Raw genomic sequence first — 21,761 nt, 5'->3', positions numbered from 1 at the left:
CTGGAAATTGGGTTTGAAGTTGTGTAATGTGTCAAACTATTAAATTGGCTTTCTCCAGCCTGATAGGGTTCTAACATTCCCCTACAGGGTCAGCTAGTCCTCCCTAGGGTTTGGCGAAAAAGAAATTGTGCATTTATGGTGGTTGCTTGTTGTGCAGAGTCATTAAGGTCCCCCACTGTAATCAATAGCAATGTCAGTAGGTGGGATACAGATGAGAATGCTAACAAGAGTGTGTGTGTGTGTGTGTCTGGGAGAGAGTTAGAAAGAGACAGAGAGAAACAGCTATATGGTGGTATCTGTATCTCCAGCAGAGGTGGAGCAGCCTTTCATGCCATGATGGATTTGCTCTCAGATCTAGGTTTTTGAATCCAGACACACTTTGCATTGATAAACAGGCATTAGTCTAATCTTCATGGGCTTCACGAGGCTGGAAAAGTAGCATCTAACACTGCTATTACCCTATGATGAATGAAGTCTGTAGCCATCATCATATGCTATCTCCACAACTGACAATGCTGTTGTCACTTTGGGGTCATTGTCTTGTAAATATTCATGAATCTGTTGTTATTTTAGTTTTCCTTTGTTTGACTCCCGTGTTTGGAACAATTTTAGAGGCTTTCAAAGCAGGACTACATCAATGTTGTAATTAAAGCTGCAGTGGAAGCTTGCAGAAATCTTGGCAATATCACTACTACTCTATCATGAGTATGGTCATGATGACATGTACATTCCTGGTGACTGCACAGAACAGTAGTGCAGATTAATGAGGAGGAAAGAAAGTTATGAATGTAGCGTGAATAACATAATGGTGATGATGACGATGAATAAAAGCTCAAATTAGATAGGGCCCACTTTCCATATACAAAAATGCAAAAAACAAAACTAAAATAATGATTTCAACTGGTTAACAAAAAGTGGTTAAAAGTGGATGTCAGAGCAAAAATCAAGACATGAAGTCCAAGGAATTGTCTGTAAACCTCCAAAATTGTGTCAAGGCACATATCTAGGGAAGGGTGCCGAATAATTTCTGCAGCAATGAAGGTCACAATGAGCACAGTGGTCCTCTGGAAAAAGTTTGTAATAACCAGGACTCATCCTAGAGTTGGCTAGCCAGACAAACTGACCAATCGAGTGAGAAGAGTCTTAGTCATTGAGATGACCAAAAACCTAATGGTCCCCCTGAAAGAGCTCCAGCATTTCTCTGTGAAGAGAACAACCATCTCTACAGCACTCCACTAGCCCTGTATGGTAGAGTGGCCAAGTCACATCACAGCCAACCTGAAAGACTCTCAGACATGAGAAATTAAATTCTCATGTTTGATGAAAAAGGATTGAACTATTTGGCCTGTGTCATGTCTGGAGGAAACAAGGCACCGCTCACCACCTGGCCAATACCATCCCTACATTAAAGCATGGTTGTGGCAGCATCCTGCCGTGGGGGTGTTTTTCAGTGGCAGGAACTGGGAGACTAGTAAGGATCAAGGGAAAGATGAATGTGACAATGTACAGTGGGTACGGGACAACACTAAGAATGTCCTGTAGATGCCCAGCCAGAGCCCAGACATGAACCCAATTGAACATCTCTGGAGAGATCTGAAAATGGCTGTGCACTGACACTCCCCATCCAACCTGATGGAGCTTGAGAGGTACTGCAAAGAAGAGTTAGAGAAACTGCCCAAAAATAGGTGTGCCAAGTTTGTAGCATCATACTCAAAAAGACTTGAGGCTATAATTTGTGCTAAAGATGGTTTAACAAAGTATTAAACAAAGGCGTTGAATTCTTATCTACATGTGATTTCTTTCATTTTTTATTTAAAATAAATTTGCAAAGATTTCAAAACAAACTTCTTTCACATTGGCATTATGGGGTATTCTTTGTAGAACTTTGAGGAAAATAATGAATTTAATCCAATTTTGAATAAGGCTGTAAAATTAAAAAATGTGGAAAAAGTTAAGTGCTGCAAATAATTCTGGATACACTGTATGTTGCCCCAAAACCTGTATATATCATTCAGCATTAAGAGAGTTTCAAATTTTGGCTCACCAGACAACAGGACAATTTTTAACTTAATGTCATTCCAATTTATTTGACCACAGGCTCAGAGAAGGTGGATATGTTCTGAGACTTTGGTAATGTATGGTTGTTGGTTTCCATGATGTTTAATTTAAATTTGTGGGTGCAGTGGCAAACTGTGATCCCTGACAAAGGTTTCAGAGAAGTACCTGAGCTATTTTATCTGTTGTCTTTTTACTATTTATAAGCAAGCATGTTTTGAAATAAGGTTTGCACATATCTTTAAAACTCAAGTGAGCAGATTGAGAAGCCAAATCGGTTTGTTTGGGTTCTAAATGTTTTAATCTAGTGACTGAAATACCTTTATTAAGAGTCTTTAACACATTCATAAAAAATAAAAATACTGATTTGATCACTGTGATGTATTATCTCAAAGATATCAGAACATTTTTTTATAAGCAGGCCTGCCTACTTTAACTTTGCCTACTAAACTTTCCTGCCTCTGTCGAGCTTGGACTCAGTTGATTTTTCCCCCCAGAATCCACCAGACATTTTAATAGCCACACAATAAATACATCAACAAAAGTAACTGTCTGGGCTTCAATAAGGATTTGATGTACCTAAGGAGCAGTGTTACCATGGCAACTCTACCAGTCTGCCAGCTGGATTGTGATAAATCACTCAGTACTTTACTTTTAGCACTTTACCTTAGAAATTTACCTGCAAGGTGTGTCCTAATATTTATACACATATTATAAGAAGAACATAATTATTTTAGGTGTTGATGTTTATTCAGTGCTCAGCTCCATCCTATATCACAACATTATTCATTTACATGGAGCCCTCGGACAAGTCGCGAATGTAAGTGCTGGCCCCAGCAGTGACTGGTTGCTGCTGTAACATGCTACTAAAGGCTCCCACTAGTGTCCTGCTGTCCTGCTCTTGTAATGCTAAGCTATTAGTTTTGATCCACCTCTAACTGGCAGTGCATGTATTGACCTATGCAAGGTAGCATTGTGGTCTTAATCAACCTGGGTGTGACATCAGATGTGTCAACCTGTAGTCTGCTTGCAGCGTACAGTCAAAATATGTCAGTGTATATACAGTATATCAAAACACAAGAAAAGAGTCATAGTCAAACTATTGTTGAGAAGCCTTAAGCAGTTCAGGTATTCAACCTGTCAGCAGTTCTGAGCCGACCTTAATCCACCCAAAGTAATGGAGCCATGTGCTAGTAAGATGGTTCATCCCAGTGTGGACAAAAGGGCTATGTGTACAACTATAGGTGTAAAACTGTGATGACTGTCATTATCACAGGAGCATTGTGTCTTTACACTTTCCCATTTAGCAAATACAACAATGACTTTGAGAAGAATGCTGCATTGTTTCACATGCAAAAGGGTAATACTGCCATTATGGGTGAGTACAGGTACCTGATGGAGGACAATGTGGGGTTGTGCAGGTCAAACCACCTTCACTACCCCAGGCTGCAACTGGAAGTGAAACCGTACAGAGATCACCCTCAACGGGCTATTTCTATTCTCTGAAGAGTATTTGGCCCTCCAGCATCTGTAGTAAACTGCTGTGCTTGCTTTATCAGTTTTTGGTAACCAACATTCTCTTCTATACTTTCATAAGCTGGGGAAGCAGTGTTACAGGGCTCAAACTCACAACGACAAATCTCTGGGGCCACAATAGCTGCCTGTATAAGGCTGAGCTTTCTTCACATGTTTTGTGTTACTTTGCTGCGGTCTCTTACACATGGGGCTGTACAGAGCAAATATTTTGTTTCCATTAACAATGAATGGCAGGTTTTGGGCCAGGCAGAGCCTCACCTCTGCCCACATAAAGACTACCAAAAGTCTGCCGTCCACCACTGTTACTTTCTTGCTTCAGCAGACTCACAGAAGATTGAAATGGCATAGTTGCAACCTAAGCACAGACGTCTGTTCGTCAACACAGGAACTGATGACACAGTCGTCAGATTAATTAAATTTATGAAAATACTGGATTTTCTTCACATTTGAAGCTAAAGAACCATTCTGATGTCCCATGATCTACTGTCAAATCCTCAACCAGTAAGTGTTTTGTTTGAAACTTTTAATGTTTTAATAGTAGTTTGTTGGACACACGTGTTACCAACACCATGTTAGTGTGCTGTGGTCAATTTTAACAATGTTAGCTGCATAAATGGATAACATGTCAACCTAACAATAGATTAGCATTTTTCTGCTAAAGTAGGACATGTTCGTTGCTCACTATGAAGAATAGGTGAAGTAGTAACAGATAATCTGTGTGGCAATTCAATGTACTTTACTTGGAAACATTTGTTAAAAGTTGGCATGTTTAACTTCATTGGACAGTGCACGGTGGCAGTGTAGGAAAAAATGATTATCAATGATTATAACACAGGCCACAACTTACGTACCTGTAGATTTCTTGTTTTTTTAAGCATATACATGTGAGCTTCACTGGCAGTTTACTTTTTGCATTGTACACTGTACAGTCCTAATAAATTTATACACAGGTAATTTAATTTATAACTAACAGTATTTCCAACAAATAGAGTCGTTTTTGTTTCTTTTTTCTCTTTGATAAGTAAATACAAACTAGTCTGCTGTATGATGATGGTTTTTTCATTTACCAAGCGAATCAATGTAATGTGGTAATGTACTGAACCAGTTTATAGTACCTAAAACTTTTGAAACAAACATTAAAAATACGAAAGATTTGTATCTAAAATTAATATTTCAGACAGCTAAAGAGTTGAGTTGTAATTGTTAACTAAATACCATTTATTGTAAGCAGACATGCACATCACAATCTCAGAAAACAAGAGAGGCAGCCTGCCCAATGGACCCACCAGTGAGAACAGTTGGTACACAACAATCTTCAAGGACTCTTAAGGCCCACGTCTGCAGTGCAGGTTTGAACACCACCATATTTTACCCTGTAAAAAAAACCCTGTTGTTTTTAATTAAAAAAAAAAACTTGCAGCTGTGGTTGCCAGAATAATTCTGTAAAAAAATATATATATATACCACTGTTAACACCTTTACAGAAACAACTGTACATTGTACAATTTAAACTGATGTAAAACAGCCCACATCTGTTAACATGACCATGCTGTAAAAACTACAAATTCTTTCAGTAGCAACTTTACATTCACACACAAAGGAAAAACAAGTTTAAGGTAAGGTTATGTTAAGAAACAACATCGGCTAGGTTTAGGTTTATTGCCCAGGGACACTTCAACACGTAGCAAGGAGGGACCAGGAATAGAACCGCTGACCCATGCACTGCTGCCTTAACAACTGAGCATACATGTAGCATCTAATATGTAGCATACAAACATAAAGTCACACGTTTAAATGTAAATGTCACACACATACTTCCTGTGTGTTATGTTTTGTAACGATCATCAATAAAGCACATGACATTTCCAACAACTCCAACACTGGAGTTGGTTTCTGGTCTACATAATGTTGGATTCAAATTTTTTTTTAATTTATTAGTTACAATTTCTTATGAGTTCCGTTTTTTAGGAAGTATAATATATCTTAAAACCTTTGTAATGCATCTATTTACACAACTCTTCTGTAATTTTTCATATATTTATATGTAAAATATAGCATATGATTTTGTAAAATGTAATGCAGATTCTTTCTGTACAAAACTAAATGACAATAATCCTTATGTTAACACCATCTTGTTGTAATTTTAACTGTATTATATTGTTTTTATATTACAGTTTTTATGTGATTAAGGTACAGCATTCTGTCAAGTATACAATAAAGAAATACTATTTTAACATATATTTACTTTAAAATTAACAGCTGTGTTTGATACACTACTACATTCTACTGTAAATTAAACATTGCATTAGTCTTTTTCTATTCACAGGAATTTACTGTTAATTTCACAGACATTTCTTACAGTGTAGTTTGTTCAATAATTTAACAACTGTATCATGCAGCCGTGAAGTAATTTTATTTTACATTGACATTTTGTTATCTTGCTAGAATTCCTAAATTTCTTTTGTATGTCTGTATTTATTGAAGCCATACAGGCCGGTGTGTCATCCCAAGAATTCAGCGAGGGCACTGTTTGAGTCCTGTTTAACAGAATAGTTTGAAAAGTGTCCTGTGTGGACATGGGCTTGTGACTTAAAGTCTAGGAACATTCCTGCATGTGGAACAGCTGTGCCGTAATTGCCAGTTTTCAAGACATTGGACATAAGGAAGAAATTGTTTGTCATCAGAAAAAAAGAATAGTGGATAGTAAATTTTTTCTACAGCTGTATCAACCTTTCTAAAAAAAAAGAGAGAGTTCACTATAGAATTTGTGATCACTATGTAGTGTTAGTTTCTTTAAGAAGTGGAATGGTTAAACCCACGGAAAAAATTTATCATATTAAAAAATTGTTTCTCTTCATGTTTTCCTCCGACTGTAGATATTGGCAGCAGAGCCTGGATAAAGTGGAGGCATGTGGAGTGAATCTTGATTGCATACTCACAGACCAGCATCCTCAAACCCAGAAATATCTGAGTGGAAGATATGTGAGACACCATGAGAAAGGTGTGTTGTACAATGTTAATGCACAAAGCGATATTTATACAGCATAACAGGATGTTCTGATGCAATTCCACTAATTTCATCTGATGCAATATTTGTTTGTAAGATTATAAATCTTTAGTAAGACAAAACCATGAATTTATGAAGTTTATACTGTTCATACTGTTGTCCACGGACCACAGGGTAAGTGTTTTGAGGGCGACTGTGGCACAGGAAGGTAGAGCGGTTGTCCACCAATCTCACAGTTGTTGGTTCAATCCCCACCTCCTCCAGACACATGTCGAAGTTTCCTTGAGCAAGACACTGAGCCCCAACTTAGTTACTCTCGCTTAGTGTTGGCCAGCTGCAGTTCCCCCACTGGTGTATGAGTGTATGTGTGAATGGTTGAATAAGAAGCAGTGTAAAGTGCTTTGAGTGCCATAGTGCAATAGGTAGAAAAGCTATAGGTATAGGTGCATTAGGTAGAAAAGAGCTATATAAGTGCAGACCATTTACCATTTGATCCCTGGCCCTGGCTATATGTCGAAGTGTCCCGGGGCAAGACACTGAACCCTTAACAGCCCATTCCCCTCCCCAGCTGTGCAGTGCCGGTCCAAGCCTGCTAGAAATTGGGGAGGGTTGTGTCGGACAATGCTCCGCTGTGGCGACCCTGGACTCATGGGATAAGCCGAAAGGACAAAGAATACTGTTACTGTATACTCATTTTCGTTGTTTAATGAAACGTGTTTCATTTCATTCTATATGTAACACTAATGACTCTATGGTTGTAAAGTTATTCTAGGAATTACAAAAAAGCTGGAAGTAAAAGCTGAAAAGATGAAGGATTGCAAGAAGCTCCAGAGGGGGATTAGGGCCATAAAACAAATCACAATCACTGGACTGCAGCATTTTCTACAACGGGCCCAGTGAGGGATACAAACTCAACGTCTCTACTGAATCATAATACATTCTATTATTAACTGTTGGTTGACATTGTAACACCAGTGTTTTTGCTGTTTCACATGTAATTCAAAGTTGAAGTACATGTGAAACAGCAAAAACACATTACATTGTTTCACATGTAATTGAACTTATTAAAAGCATCAAGAACTGATGCTAGACAATAAAAGCAGCTGCTGATGCTGGTCTTTCACACACCTTTACATTATTAATACAGAGCTACCATTAATGGACAAAAAGCTTTCTGCAGACAAACAGTCAGAGGATTTGAATGCCACCTCCATAAAATGCATGTCTTTGGTTGTCACTCTTCCACCTCTTAATGTCATTATTAACTCACTCAAAAATGTTATTCACCTGATAAAGCTTTTTCTGTTTCCCTCCATCTTCCTTAAATACTGGCTACTTCCATGCCGCATTCCAATTACTCCATGCTGTCATAAAGCTGGACTGCACCTCCTTATCACTCTGGTAGGAGAGGGAGAGGTCTTCAGCTTATCAAAATGCTAATGTGTTTGAAGGGAAACATTAGTCTTCCTGAGAAGAGGGCTTTATAAAAACACGTTAATAAACATCAGCGCTTCATCTTGTTAAAATGGCACTCCCCTTAGGATTGCCATATGCTCTGGGGCAGCTTGTGCTGCAATCTTCATTTCCATGGATGTTGTTAGAGGTGAGGGCACTGGTGACAAGTGGGCAGCACAATGGGTTATTGTAAGTTTAAGCGATAAAAGGAACTATTGAAAATGTACATTATTAACAGGGAACTGAAACATGCGTAGCTGGATGTGTCTTTGGACATAATGGATGTCGCCAAGCACTATGGACTAGACAAACTGTTGTACCACTTTCAGGTTGCCTTTACTTTGGAGCAGGCTTTCTTGTAGGATGACTCTTTGGCTGCATCTTTCCATTATTTCTGTTTCATAGCATGATGCTGCCACCACCATGCTTCACCACAGAGATGGCAGTAGGCAGGTAGCCAGTAGCCAGTAGCTTTCACTTTGTCACTGATTGATAGGAAAAAGTTCAATTTTATCCACTCCACCCCAAGCACCATGGAACAAAGTAAGCTGTCAAAGGTCTACTGGTGAGGAAGCTTATTTCACCTTTGTTTGGGCTGACAAGTGAAGCACACCAAAAAGACTAGCGCTAATAAGAGAAAGAAAAAGCAGAAGGCATTACGTATATGTTCAACTTTATTTACATAACGCCAATTCACAACAAAGTAATCTCAGGGCACTTTACAGAATAAAGTCAAGATTATAAAGATGTATAAAGAGAACCCAACAATTCCCCCTGGAGCAAGCCATAGGCAACAGTGGAGAGGAAAAACTCCCTTTAATGGAAGAAACCTCCAGCAGAACCAGGCTCAGGGTGGACGGCCATCTGCCTCGACTGGTTGGGGGGAGTGGAAAGGAGAGAGAGAAAAGAACAGAGCAACAAAAAGCAACAACAAAATATCGGGCAGATTGGTAGGACCAGTAGCTGCACGCTGGAAGACACACAAAGCCAGGGACACCTGCAGAAAGGGACAGAGAGAGGGGGACAGAGAAGGACAAAGACAACTACGGGAGAGAACACACAGAGTTAAAGACATACAGTGGTGACAATTGCAGGGTGAGAGGAGAGAGGGTCAAGAGGAGGAAAGGAGCTCAGTGCACTGGGGGGTGGGTCCCTCAGCAGTCTAAGCCTATGGCAGCATAACTATAACTAACTATATGCTTTATTAAAGAGGAAGGTTTTAAGCCTAGACTTAAAAGTAGAGAGGGTGTCTGCTTCCCGAATCTGAACTGGGAGCTGGTTCCACAAGAGAGGAGCTTGATAGCTAAAGGCTCTACCTCCCATTCTACCTTTGGAAATTCTGGGAACCACAAGTAGGCCTGCATTCTGAGAGCAAAGTGGTCTACTGGGATGATATGGTGCTATAAGATCTTCTATATATGACGGAGCCTGAGCATTCAGAGGTTTAGATGTAAGAAGCAGGGTTTTAAATTCTATTCTAGAATTAATGGGAAGCCAATGGAGAGAAGCTAGTGAAGGTGAAATATGATCTCTTTTGCTAGTTCCAGTCAGCACTCGTGCTGCAGCATTTTGGATTAATGGCAGGTTCTTTAGGGAGTTACTGGGGCATCCTGAAAGTAGGGAATTACAGTAGTCCAACCTAGAGGTAACAAATGCATGTTGTGATGTTTTTCGGCATCACTTTGAGACAGGATGCTCCTAATGTTGGCAATGTTCTGTAGGTGGAAGAAGGCTGTTCTAGAGATTTGTTTTATATGTGAGGTAAAGGACAAATCCTGGTCAAAAATAACTCCAAGGTTCCTTGCAGTAGTACTGGAGGCCAGACTTATGCCATCTAGAGTAACAATATGGTTGGACATCATGTCTCCGAGATGTTTGGGCCCAGTTTTATCTGAGTTTAGAAGTAAAAAATTGTGGGACATCCAGGCCTTTATGTCTTGTAGGCTTGAAGCTTTATTAACTGATTATTTTCATCTGGTTCCATAGATAAATATAGCTGGGTATCATCAGCATAGCAGTGGAAATTTATGGAGTGTTTTCTAATTATGTTGCCTAAAGGAGACATATTTAAATTAAAAAGTATTGGTCCTAACACAGAGCCTTGTGGAACTCCATAGCTAACCTTTGTGTGCATGTAGGATTCATCATTAACATGAACAAATTGAAATCTATCAGATAGATAAGATTTAAACCAAACTAGTGCAGTTCCTGTAATTCCAATTTCATGTTCCAGTCTCTGTAATATAATGTTATGATCATGGTATCAAATGCAGCACTAAGATCTAACATATCAACATACAAACTAAGCAAAGAAGTGTTAGTGTAAGAAGTTACAATTGTAACTGAAAAACAAATTACAGTTGTCTCTAACACTGTTAGATGTTGACAGCTCATGGATCAAGTTGTACAAAAATGGCATACATTTGAGACACATACATTTGAGACATGGACAATATTAAAACCTAAAACCAAGATGGCAGCGCGGCAGTAGCTCGCAGCGGCCTCTCCGGATCGAAAAATTGTGCTTTTGCCATATTTAGCCAGACCCTTTACAATACATGGACACCACAGTCAGCTGTGTTCATGTGTAAGACCGCCAGACATTGCTGCGGCACAGGGTTCATGCATACAATAATCTGCACGAGGAAGTAATTGGTAACCTTTGCGACCTCGGCTTGCTGCGACCCCAGCCACAAAGACCAGGCCCCCAGCACTCGGTGTCACCTGATGCTGGTGGGCAGGTAAGGGGACGTCGGAAGCGCTACTCGAGGAAGCGGAAGCGCGGCAAGCGGGCGGGTGTCTGTGCTAGGCTAAATGCTAATCCTAGCCGGCCGTCTCTACCGTCCATTCTCCTCTCCAACGTTTGCTCCCTGGACAATAAACTAGACTACATCTGACTCCAGCGGACCACGCGGCGAGAATTCAGAGACTGCTGCATCTTTGTTTTCACGGAGACGTGGCTCAGTGACAGAGTTCCGGAAGCTGCCATCCAGCTAGACGGGCTAACCGCGTTTCGTGCCGACAGAAACGCTGCTCTGTGCGGTAAGACTCGCTGTGGTGGCGTGTGTGTTTATATCAACACGGAATGGTGCAAGAACTCTGTGCTTGTCTCACGTTTCTGCTCATCGGTAGTGGAGCTCGTGACTGTTAGATGCAGACCGTTTTATTTACCACTGGAATTCACCACTGTTTTTATTGTCGGAGTGTACATTCCCCCCAGCGCTAATGCTAAGGAAGCACTGTGTGAACTCTATGGTGCTATTAGCGACCTGCAGAATTTTCACCCTGACGGATTGTTTATTATTGCCGGAGAATTCAACCATGCGAATCTCAGGAATGTGCTCCCTAAACTCCATCAGCATGCAGACTTTGCAACGAGAGGAGGGAACACGCTGGATCTTGATTACACAAACATCCCCGGCGCATATTGTGCGGAGCCTCGCCCCCATCTCAGCCACTCAGACCACATCTCGGTTATGCTAATTCCAGCATACAGACCGCTCATCAGACGCTCTAAACCGGTTCTGAAAAGGGTGAAAACCTGGCCAGCAGCTACTTCTGCTCTTCAAGACTGTTTTTAGTGCACTGACTGGGACATGTTTAGGGAGGCCACAACCAACGGCGATTCCATCAACTTGGAGGAATACACGTCAACAGTAACCAGCTACATCACCAAGTGCGTTGATGATGTGACCATCTCAAAGACCATCACTACACGCTCCAACAGGAAGCCGTGGATAAATGCTAACGTGTGTGCGCTGCTAAAACAAAGAGACGCTGCCTTCAGAACAGGGGACAAGACGGCCTTAAGAACAGCAAGGGCCAAACTGTCCCGTGCCATTAGAGAGGTGAAGCGCTCACACACAAAGAAAATCCATGACCACTTCCAAGACAGCGGAGACACCTGGCGCATGTGGCAGGGCACCCAGGCGATCACGAACTACAAGACAACTTAACCTGCTTGTGACCGCAACGCCTCCCTCCCAGATGCGCTGAACCACTTCTAGGCCCCATTTGAGGTACAGAACAACATGAAGGCGAGGAAGTCCACTCCTCCTACCAGTGACCAGGTGCTCTATCTAACCACAGCTGAAGTGAGGAAAACTCTATGCAGAGTTAACACACGGAAGTCTGCTGGACCAGACAACATTCCTGGCAGAGTGCACAGGGAGTGCGCAGAACAGCTAGCGGATGTCTTCACAGACATCTTCAATATCTCCCTGAGCAGCAACGTTGTTCCTACGTGCCTCAAGGCAACGACCATTGTTCCCGTGCCTAAGAAGTCTACTGTCTCCTGCCTCAATGACTATCGTCGCGTCGTGCTCACACCCATCGTGATGAAGTGCTTCGAGAGGCTCGTCATGAGGTACATTAAGTCCCAACTCCCAACCTCCCTGGACTCCATGCAGTTTGCGTATCGTCCAAATCGTTCCAAGGACGATGCCATCTCCACGACCCTCCATTTGGCCCTCACCCACCTGGACAACAAGGACTCATACGTACGAATGCTGTTCATTGACTTCAGCTCAGCATTCAACACAATCATCCCTCAGCACCTGATCGAGAAGTTGAGCATACTGGGCCTGAACACCTCCCTCTGCAACTAGATTCTGGACTTCCTGACTGGGAGACCCCAGTCAGTCGGGATTGGGAACAACATCTCCAGCACCACCACACTGAGCACTGGGGCCCCTCAGGGCTGTGTGCTCAGCCCTCTGCTGTTCACTCTGCTGATGCACGACTGTGTAGCAATGCACAGCCCAAACCACATAGTCAAGTTTGCCGATGACACGACCGTGGTGGGTCTAATCAGCAAGAACGACGAGTCAGCTTACAGAGAGGAGGTGCAACGGTTAACAGCCTGGTGTGGAGCAAACAACCTGTCTCTGAACGTTGACAAAACTAAAGAGATGGTTGTGGACTTCAGGAGAGCACAGAGCGACCATTCTCCACTGATTATCGATGGATCCTCAGTGGAGATAGTCAAGAGCACCAAATTCCTTGGTGTTCATCTGGCGGACAACCTCACCTGGTCAGTCAACACCAGCTCCATCACCAAGAAAGCCCAAGAGTCCCTACTTCCTGAGAAGGCTGAGGAAAGCCCATCTCCCTCCCCCCATCCTGACCATGTTCTACAGAGGGACCATTGAGAGCATCCTGAGCAGCTGCATCACTGCCTGGTTTGGGAACTGCACCGTCGTGGATCGCAAGACCCTACAGAGGATAGTGAGGACAGCTGAGAAGATCATCAGAGTCTCTCCGCCCTCTATTATGCACATTTACACAACACAATGCATCTGCAAAGCCAACAGCATTGACTTGACTTGACTATTACAGAGTAACTAGGAATGTCCTGATACCAATACCAGTATCAGGTATTGGGTCAGATACTTTCCTTGTGTACTCAAATTGGAAAACTTCTCTGACACCCATTACAAACACTGGTTAAGCAGATAAGTCTTAGCTACTGTTTAAGTTGTTTGATTGTTCAGAACAATCCTAATAGTTATAGTACATGCCTCCATGATATTTCTTTAATGACAATAGATATATCACTTGTTTTATTTATTAACAAATAGAATTATATTACTTCTGTATTTTAACTAGTACAGGGTCAGAAACGTGGGCTCCAAAGGGTTTTCATGCTGAAACTTGTTTTTCTCCCCTTTTGTGACAGTCTGTCAAGTCTCTATTTCCTTCTGAGTGACGGTGGTGGGGTCTCTTCCACACTGTGTCATGCTCTGCTCTATCATGTCTTTAAGGGTGTTTTTTTCCCCATTGGTTTCTGGTGGTGGTGATATCTGGGATGTATACTGGGTTCAGAGTTCTGTTGTTGCTGATGCATATATGTCCTGTGGGCTGAATCATAATATGATCACATCCATAATGAGTTTATGTAACAACAGGTTTAACATTCATTTGATGACCAGTGCATGCTATAATGTGCAGAAAACAGTGTTGGGTATAGTCTGGTCTTTTCATTGCTACATCTCTGAAACAATCCTGCTTGACCTGCCGACAATACACCAAATTAAATTGTTGTCCCACAACCTTAAGGTTGTTTTTTTCTATTGCAGTAGCAAATTACTTAAATTCTTTTAGTGGTAAGTTCTTAAAAAATCTGTTAAATAGTTAATATAAATAAAAATGTTAACGTAAATGTCAGGTTTTGTATTGAGGTGGAACCAATTGCAAAACAACAAGAGGAAGTGTAGCAAATAAAAAAAAACCTTTATTAACAAATATAAGGAACGAAGAGACTAGAGAAGATAAATGGCTTTTGGCTTGTCCCTTCAGAGATCACCACAATTGAATGTGTTCTGCATTTTATTTGGCATGAGTTTTACACTGCATGCCCTTTCTGACACAATCCTCACATTTTTACCTGGGGTTGGGACCAGCACCAGGGCTGCCCTTGGTGGCTGGGTGGGGCAGGATTTGAACCTGCAGCCTTATGCATCCCAACCCAATGCTCTACCAATAAGCCACCAGGCTCCCTAAACAAGAGACTGTGAAAGACTAACAGAAATTCACTCCATTGAGGGGGACAGAGACTGGCCCAATACTGAAGGCTAGATACAAGCCAAGACAAAGAATCTTCCGCAGGTATAGACACACAAACTAAGGGACTAAACAAGGCAAGAGCTGGCAAACAAAAGAATCTGAATAGGAAATTACCAGAATCCAGAATGGTGACGTCAAGACAATGAATAAGTGAATTTATACATTAACTAGAATATAACCATTAACCAGGGCCAGAGAAATTAAAGAATTGAAAACTCATATAAACTCATTAACTAGGAAATACGAGGACAGAACATAAAAGAAATTAATGAGGATGAGGCTAATGAACCGAACAATGAGTGTGTGTGACAAAAACTGAAATCAATAAAAAAATGAGACATTTGTATAAAAACATAAACTAGAGAAATATGCACAACGGAAGTTAGCAATACCAAACATGAATCTACAGGGGAAATTAGGAAACTAAATACACACTAAGGAAAGCAACTAAGAGTAGATACAAACTATAAACCAAAAGATGTATGCACGAAAGAAAGACCAGGACTGAAATCAACTAATAACCAGAAGTACGCAACCACAAGAGGGCAAAAGTCAGTGTCTTCTTGTGCCAGTCCCAAGTAGTCATGGGCGGATTGATACCAAAAAATAGATCTTGACAGCCAATTTTTAAATATCGATTCTCAAGTTAAAATATGGATATTTTCTGTTTATTTATGTATATTTTCTCTGCAGTCATATCTAAATGTTTTCTGCTCCTTCTACATCAATTTGTATATTATTTGTGATGCACCGCATAGGAACTACTTTTCCTTCCGCCGATCCACCCCATGATCCACCCTCTTCACCTAAACTTCTTTGACACGTGCTCGGCCGGCTCGTGGCTCTGCCTCCAAACACAGACACCATGGCAGACCGAAATGTGTCATTTGTATTCACTGACTATTTTGCTATGAACCTTCTAGTTCAAGAGAATTGTAAAAATAGGCAAAATGTGTCTAATCCATAGTTGGTTTTAAACTAAGGGAAGGAAATACAGATGGGTATCTAAGACATACATGTAGATGAGGGCGAGTCATAGATATCAAGTGACATAAGCTGTTCACCTGATAAAGGAACTGTCATGCTGTTGTCATATGTTAATGTTATTCTCAGGTTATTTGAAATAATGGAAATGTTGAAAATGCCAGTAGGTTGAACAATGATTTTGCTGTAGTTTGATTGTTGTTAATTATTCCCTGTAAGTGCTCACGTGATTGTGTTTCATCATGATCAGATGACAGAATTAACATAACACTCTGGTATCGTTATCAGATCGATATTGCGATACTAGCCAAGGTATTATTTGGTATCGGATCGAATCTGAAATCACTGGTATCGCCCATCACTGGTCCCAAGTCTGGTTAAATTCAATTAAATTCAACTTTATTTATATAGCGCCAATTCACAACAAAGTCATTGGAAGGCACTTTACAGAATAAAGCCAAGACTATAAAGATATATAGAGAAAACCCAACAATTTCCCCTTGAGCAAGTCCTAGGCAACAGTGTAGAGGAAAAACTCCCTTTAACACAAGAAACCTGCAGCAAAACCAGGCTCAGGGAGGGCGGCCATATGCCTTGTGATGAATGGAAAGTAAGGAGAGAAAAGAAAAGGGCAACAAAAGCACAAAATAAACATCTGGCAGGTTGGTAGGACCTGTAGCTGTGCACGGGGAAACACACAGCTCCAAAGCCAGAGACACCTGCAAAAAGGGACAGACAGAGGGAGACAGAGAAGGAGAAAGACAACTATGGGAGAAAACACACAGAGTTAATGTCATACAGTGTTGACAATTGTGGGGTGAGAAGAGAAAGACAAGAGCAGGAAAGGAGCTCAGTGCATTGGGGTGGGTCCCCCAGCAGTCTAAGCCTATAGCAGCAGAACTATAACTAACTATAAGCTTTATCAAATAGGAAAGTTTTGAGCTAGACTTAAAAGTAAAGAGGGTGTCTGCTTCCCGAATCTTAACTGGGAGCTGGTTCCACAGCAGAGGAGCTTGATAGCTAAAAGTTCTACCTCGCATTTTACCTTTGGAAATTCTGGGAACCACAAGTAGGCCTCATTTCTGAGATCGAAGTGGTCTTCTATATATGATGGAGTCTGACCGTTCAGAGCTTTATATGTAAGAAGCAGGGTTTTAAATTATTATATATTTTATGGGAAGCCAATGGAGAAAAGCTAGTGAAGGTGAAATATGATCTCTCTTGCTAGTTCCAGTCAGCACTCTTGCTGCAGCATTTTGGATTAATTGCAGGCTCTTTAGGGAGTTACTGGGCCATCCTGAAAGTAGGGAATTACAGTAGACCAACCTAGAAGTAACAAATGCATGGAATATTTTTTGCTTTCACTTTGACAGAGGATAAAGGTGGTCACATAATGTTTTGCAACTACTTTTTCAAGTACTTTAGAAATAAAGGGGAGATTAGATATTGGTCTGTAATTGGCTAAAACACCTGGTCAAGACAGGGTTTTTTAGGTAGTGGTTTAATTACAGCTACCTTATAGGCCTGTGGTACATAGCCTGTTTCTAAAGAGAGACTGATGATATCTAATATGAACATATCGATTAAGGGTAAAACTTCCTTGAGCAGTCTAGTTGGAATAGGGTCTAGCAGACAGGCAGCTGGTTTAGATGAGGTAATAAGTGAAGTTAGCTCAGCGTGATCTATGGCTAAAAAGCAGTCTAAGAGGGTTTGGGGCCTTATTGATGATTCTAGCAATGTTGTACGTGAAGATCTATATGTAAGATTTGGGGGGAGGATCTGGTGAATTCTTTCTCTAATAGATACAATTTTATTCATAAAGAAAGTCATGAAGTCATTTCTGCTCAGAGTTAAGGGAATAGTAGGCTCAACAGAACTATGGCTCTTAGTCAGCCTGACTACAGTGCTGAACCGGCCCCGGGGGTTCTTGTTTTCTTCTATTAATGATGAATAATATGCTGTTCTGGCACCACAAAGAGCTTTTTTATATATGTTTAAACTGTTTTTTCACGCTAAATGAGATTCATCTAAATTTCTGACTTTCTAACTTTCGTGTTGCTTGTTTTAAGTTGCGTGTTTGTGAACTATACCATGGAGACCGCCTCTTTGGGTGTACTGCCTTTTTTTTCAGGGGGGCAACACTATTGAGTATGCAGGCTGCAGATCTATCAACAAGATAATCCTCTTGTTGAGGAGTAAAATTAAAGTGGCTACTTTCCATTATATTGAAATATGGTGAAGTAAATGACTCGTTTCTTTAAATTTGTTTACAACTTTTTCACCGAAGCACTTGCTATAGTGGAATTTTTCCCCAACTGCTGTATAGTCCGTTATTATAAATTCAAATGTTATTAGAAAATGGTCATACAGAAGAGAGTTGTGAGAAAATATTGTTTAATTTTCCTTTTCAATGCCATGTGTAAGGACAAGATAAAGATAAATGCAGTGTTGTGTCAGGAAGGGTATCTAACGTAATACACATGCCAACTAAACACCGAATCTGACCTCCATACCGGATCGGCCGGGACCCAGGTTAACAACGACCGCCACCAAGTGCTGTTGACCTACAGGCTGGCCGGTGGAAATTGGACTACTGTTGGTTGAAGACGAAGACAGAGAGGAGGAAGGTGTGTATATAGGCAGAGAGAGAAGAGGAAAGCCAAGAGTGTAGGGGTGACAGTAGGGACTAGAGAGTTGGTTGACAGAATGTGGAGAAAGAAGGTGAATATACTTTGTGTCCAGGAGACCAGGTGGAAAGGTAGCAAGGCTCGAAGCTTAAGAGCAGGGTTCAAGTTAATTTACCATGGGTTGGATAGGAAGAGAAATGGAGAAAGAGTTACCCTGAAAGAGGAGATTGTGAAGAATATTCTGGAGGTTAAAGGAGGATCAGGCAGGATGATGAGTCTTAAGCTGGAAATTGAAGGCTTGATGTTTAATGTTGTAAATGGTTATGCCCCACAGGTAGAATGTCAGTTAGAAGAGAAGGAGAAATTCTGGAGTGAGTTATATGAAGTGATACAGAGCATTGTACACTGAAAGAGATCGGTGACTACAAAGTATTAGAGGAGAGTGTATCCAGACAGGACTGGATGGTGGTGTGTAAAATGACTCTGGTGGTGAGGAAGATGAAGAGGACTAAGACAGAGCAGAGAATGAAGAGGTGGAAGTTGAAAAAGGAAAAATATAGTTTTCAGGGAGGAGCTGAGACAGACTATGGGTGGTCTGGAGGTGCTTCCAGATGACTGGACCACTACAGCAAATGTGATCAGGGAGATAGGTAGGAGGGTACTCGGTGTGTCATCTGGAAAGAGGAAAGTGGACAAGGAGACTTGGTGGTGGAACGAGGAAGTTCAGGGGTGTATACCAAGAAAGAGGTTAGCTAAGAAGAAGTGGGACACTGAGAGAACTGAAGAGAGTAGACAGGAGTACAGGGAGATGCAGCGTAAGGTGAAGGTAGAGGTGAGGACTTGTATGCAAGGTTGAACAATAAAGAGTGTGAGGTGAATTTGTACAGGTCGGCGAGACAAAGAGATAGAGCAAATGTATTGACAGGTACCAGGTGTGTGATGGGAAGATGGAAGGAGAACTTTGAAGAGTTGATGAATGAGGAAAATGAAATAGTATGAAGAGTAGAAGAGATGACTGGTGTGGAGCAGGAAGTAGCAAAGATTAGTAAGAGTGAAGTGAGAAGGTCCTGATGACATACCTGTGGAGTTATGGAAGTGTCTAGGAGAGGTGGTAGTAGAGTTTCTGACTAGTTTGTTTGACAAGATCTTGGAGAGTGAGAGGATGCTGAGGACTGGAGGAGAAGTGTACTGGTGCCAATTTTTAAGAACAAGGGAGATGTGCAGAGCTGTGGCAACTAAAGAGGAATAAAGATGATGAGCCACACAATGAAGTTGTGGGAAATAGTAGTGGAAGCTCGGCTAAGCGCAGATGTGAAAATTTGTGAGCAGCAATATGGTTTCATGCCTAGAAAGAGTACAACAGATGCAGTATTTGCTTTGAGGATGCTGATGGAGAAGTACAGAGAAGGTCATAGGGAGTTGCATTGTGTCTTCATAGATTTAGAGAAAGCGTATGACAGGGTGCAGAGAGAGGAGCTGTGGTATTGTATGAGGACGTCTGGAGTGGCAGAGAAGTATGTTAGAGTGGTGCAGGACATGTATGAGAGCTGTAAGACAATGGTGAGGTGCTGTAGGTGTGACAGAGGAGTTCAAGGTGGAGGTGGGTCTGCATCAAGGATCAGCTCGGAGCCCCTTCAATCCATTCAATTCAATTCAACTTTATTTATATAGCGCCAATTCAGAACAAAGTCATCTCAGGGCACAGAATAAAGTCAAGATTATAAAGATGTATGAAGAGAACCCAACAATTACCCCTGGAATTGTGGGACATCCAGGCCTTTATGTCTTGTAGGTTGAAGCTCTATTAACTGATTATTTTCATCTGGTTCCATAGATAAATATAACTGGGTATCATCAGCATAGCAGTGGAAATTTATGGAGTGTTTTCTAATAATGTTGCCTAAAGGAGACATATATAAAGTAAAGTAAAGTTGTTTGCTCTGGTGATGGACAGGCTGACAGATGAGGTTAGACAGGAATCTCCATGGACTATGAAGTTTGCGAATGACATGGTGATTTGTAGTGAGAGCAGGGAGCAGGTGGAGGAAAATCTAGAGAGGTGGAGGTCTGCTCTGGAAAACAGAGGAATGAAGCTTAGCCGCAGCAAGACAGAATACATGTGTGTGAATGAGAGGGACCCAGGTGGAACGGTGAGGTTACAGGGAGCAGAGGTGAAGAAGGTGCAGGACTTTCAGTACTTTGGGTCAACGGTTCAGAGCAACGGAGAGTGTGGAGAAGAGGTGAAGAGGCGAGTGCAGGCAGATTGTAACGGGTGGAGAAAAGTGTCAGGTTTGTTGTGTGATAAAAGAGTATCAGCAAGAATGAAAGGAAAGCTGTTCAAGACGGTGGTGAGACCAGAGATGTTGTTCGGCTTAGAGACAGTGGCACTGAAGAAAAGACAGGAGGCAGAGCTGGAGGTAGCAGAGCTTAAGATGTTGAGGTTCTCTTAGGGAGTGACGAGGATGGACAGGATCAGGAATGAGTTCATCAGAGGGACAGCTCATGTTAGATGCTTTGTTGATAAAGTCAGAGAGGCCAGATTGAGGTGGGTTGGACACGTTCAGAGAAGAGACTGTGAATATATTGGTAGAAGGATGCTGAGGTTGGAGCTGCCAGGCAGGAGGTCTAGAGGAAGAACAAAGAGGAGATTTATGGATGTAGTGAGAGAGGACATGAAGTTAGTTGGTGTGAGAGAAGAGGATGCAGAGTACAGGGTTAGATTGAGGGACACGATTTACCCCTATGGGGGTGGGATTTTAAATACTGTCTACTGTATCCAAAACCAATACTCTACCATTGAGCCACCAGTCGCCCATGACAGTAAATGTAATGTAAATGTTAATAATATATGATCACAATGGAAGAATTTCACTTTATACCAGTATACTTATCAGTACAACACATTCTTCTAGAAACATCCACTTTGTAGTGTTAGGAGCACTGGCTTTGTAGTTATACATTGCAGACGGACACAAACAATATAAGTTAATTTTGAATTAACAAGTGTGTATGAATTGCATATCTGTGTACATTTGTTTTCTCCCAACACACACAGAAACACACATACAGGCAAATTAAGCTGGGCATCCAGTAAAAAGGTTTTACATGCCTTTTGATGTTGCATCCTGACTGGTCCTCACTTAGGAGTGTGTCCAGATGGAGTCTGGCAGCACAACATGCACTGAATGCATTAGATAACTTGGACATCTCCCTCAACTGGCTCCCTGTGTGTGTGTGTGTGTGTGTGTGTGTGTGTGTGTGTGTGTGTGTGTGTGTGTGTGTGTATGTGTGTGTGTTTGCGTGTCTGAAGAGAGAAAGGAGAGAAGGGAAAGGAACAGCAGCATCCAAAATGTTACAGCACATCAAAGGGCTGTGCTGTGATACAAACAGAAGCTCAATGTCTCTGCCAGCAGAGACCACTACTAATACAGGCCTGTGTCTGTGTTTGCATTTGAGTGCCTGCTCTCACTAAGAGTCTTACTCAGATAGCCTGAAGGCTGACACCTTGAAATCCACCCAGTAAATAACTGTGG

General features: G+C 41.5%; 1 protein-coding gene across 18 annotated transcripts in view; it reads left to right on the top strand.

Annotated features, from left to right (window-relative positions):
- rbfox1 (RNA binding fox-1 homolog 1) overlaps window positions 1–21,761 on the top strand; it is a 334,608-nt gene that overhangs the window by 10,531 nt on the left and 302,316 nt on the right. For 11 of the 18 annotated variants that reach the window (XR_010911868.1, XR_010911867.1, XM_067488471.1 and 8 more), the window contains exon 2: window positions 6,468–6,592. The exons of the other annotated variants lie outside the window; for them this stretch is intronic. Coding sequence is in view for 9 of the 11 variants with exons in the window: in XM_067488471.1 (XP_067344572.1) it covers window positions 6,584–6,592 (9 nt within the window). In the remaining 2 variants the exon portion in view is untranslated. The remainder of the gene's footprint in view (window positions 1–6,467; window positions 6,593–21,761) is intronic. 18 annotated transcript variants of the gene reach the window in all.

Source organism: Channa argus, chromosome 20 (genome assembly GCF_033026475.1).
Source record: "Channa argus isolate prfri chromosome 20, Channa argus male v1.0, whole genome shotgun sequence".
Lineage (NCBI taxonomy): Eukaryota > Metazoa > Chordata > Actinopteri > Anabantiformes > Channidae > Channa > Channa argus.
Note: the sequence above shows the minus strand (reverse complement) of the source record. Positions and strands in the feature narration are given on the sequence as shown.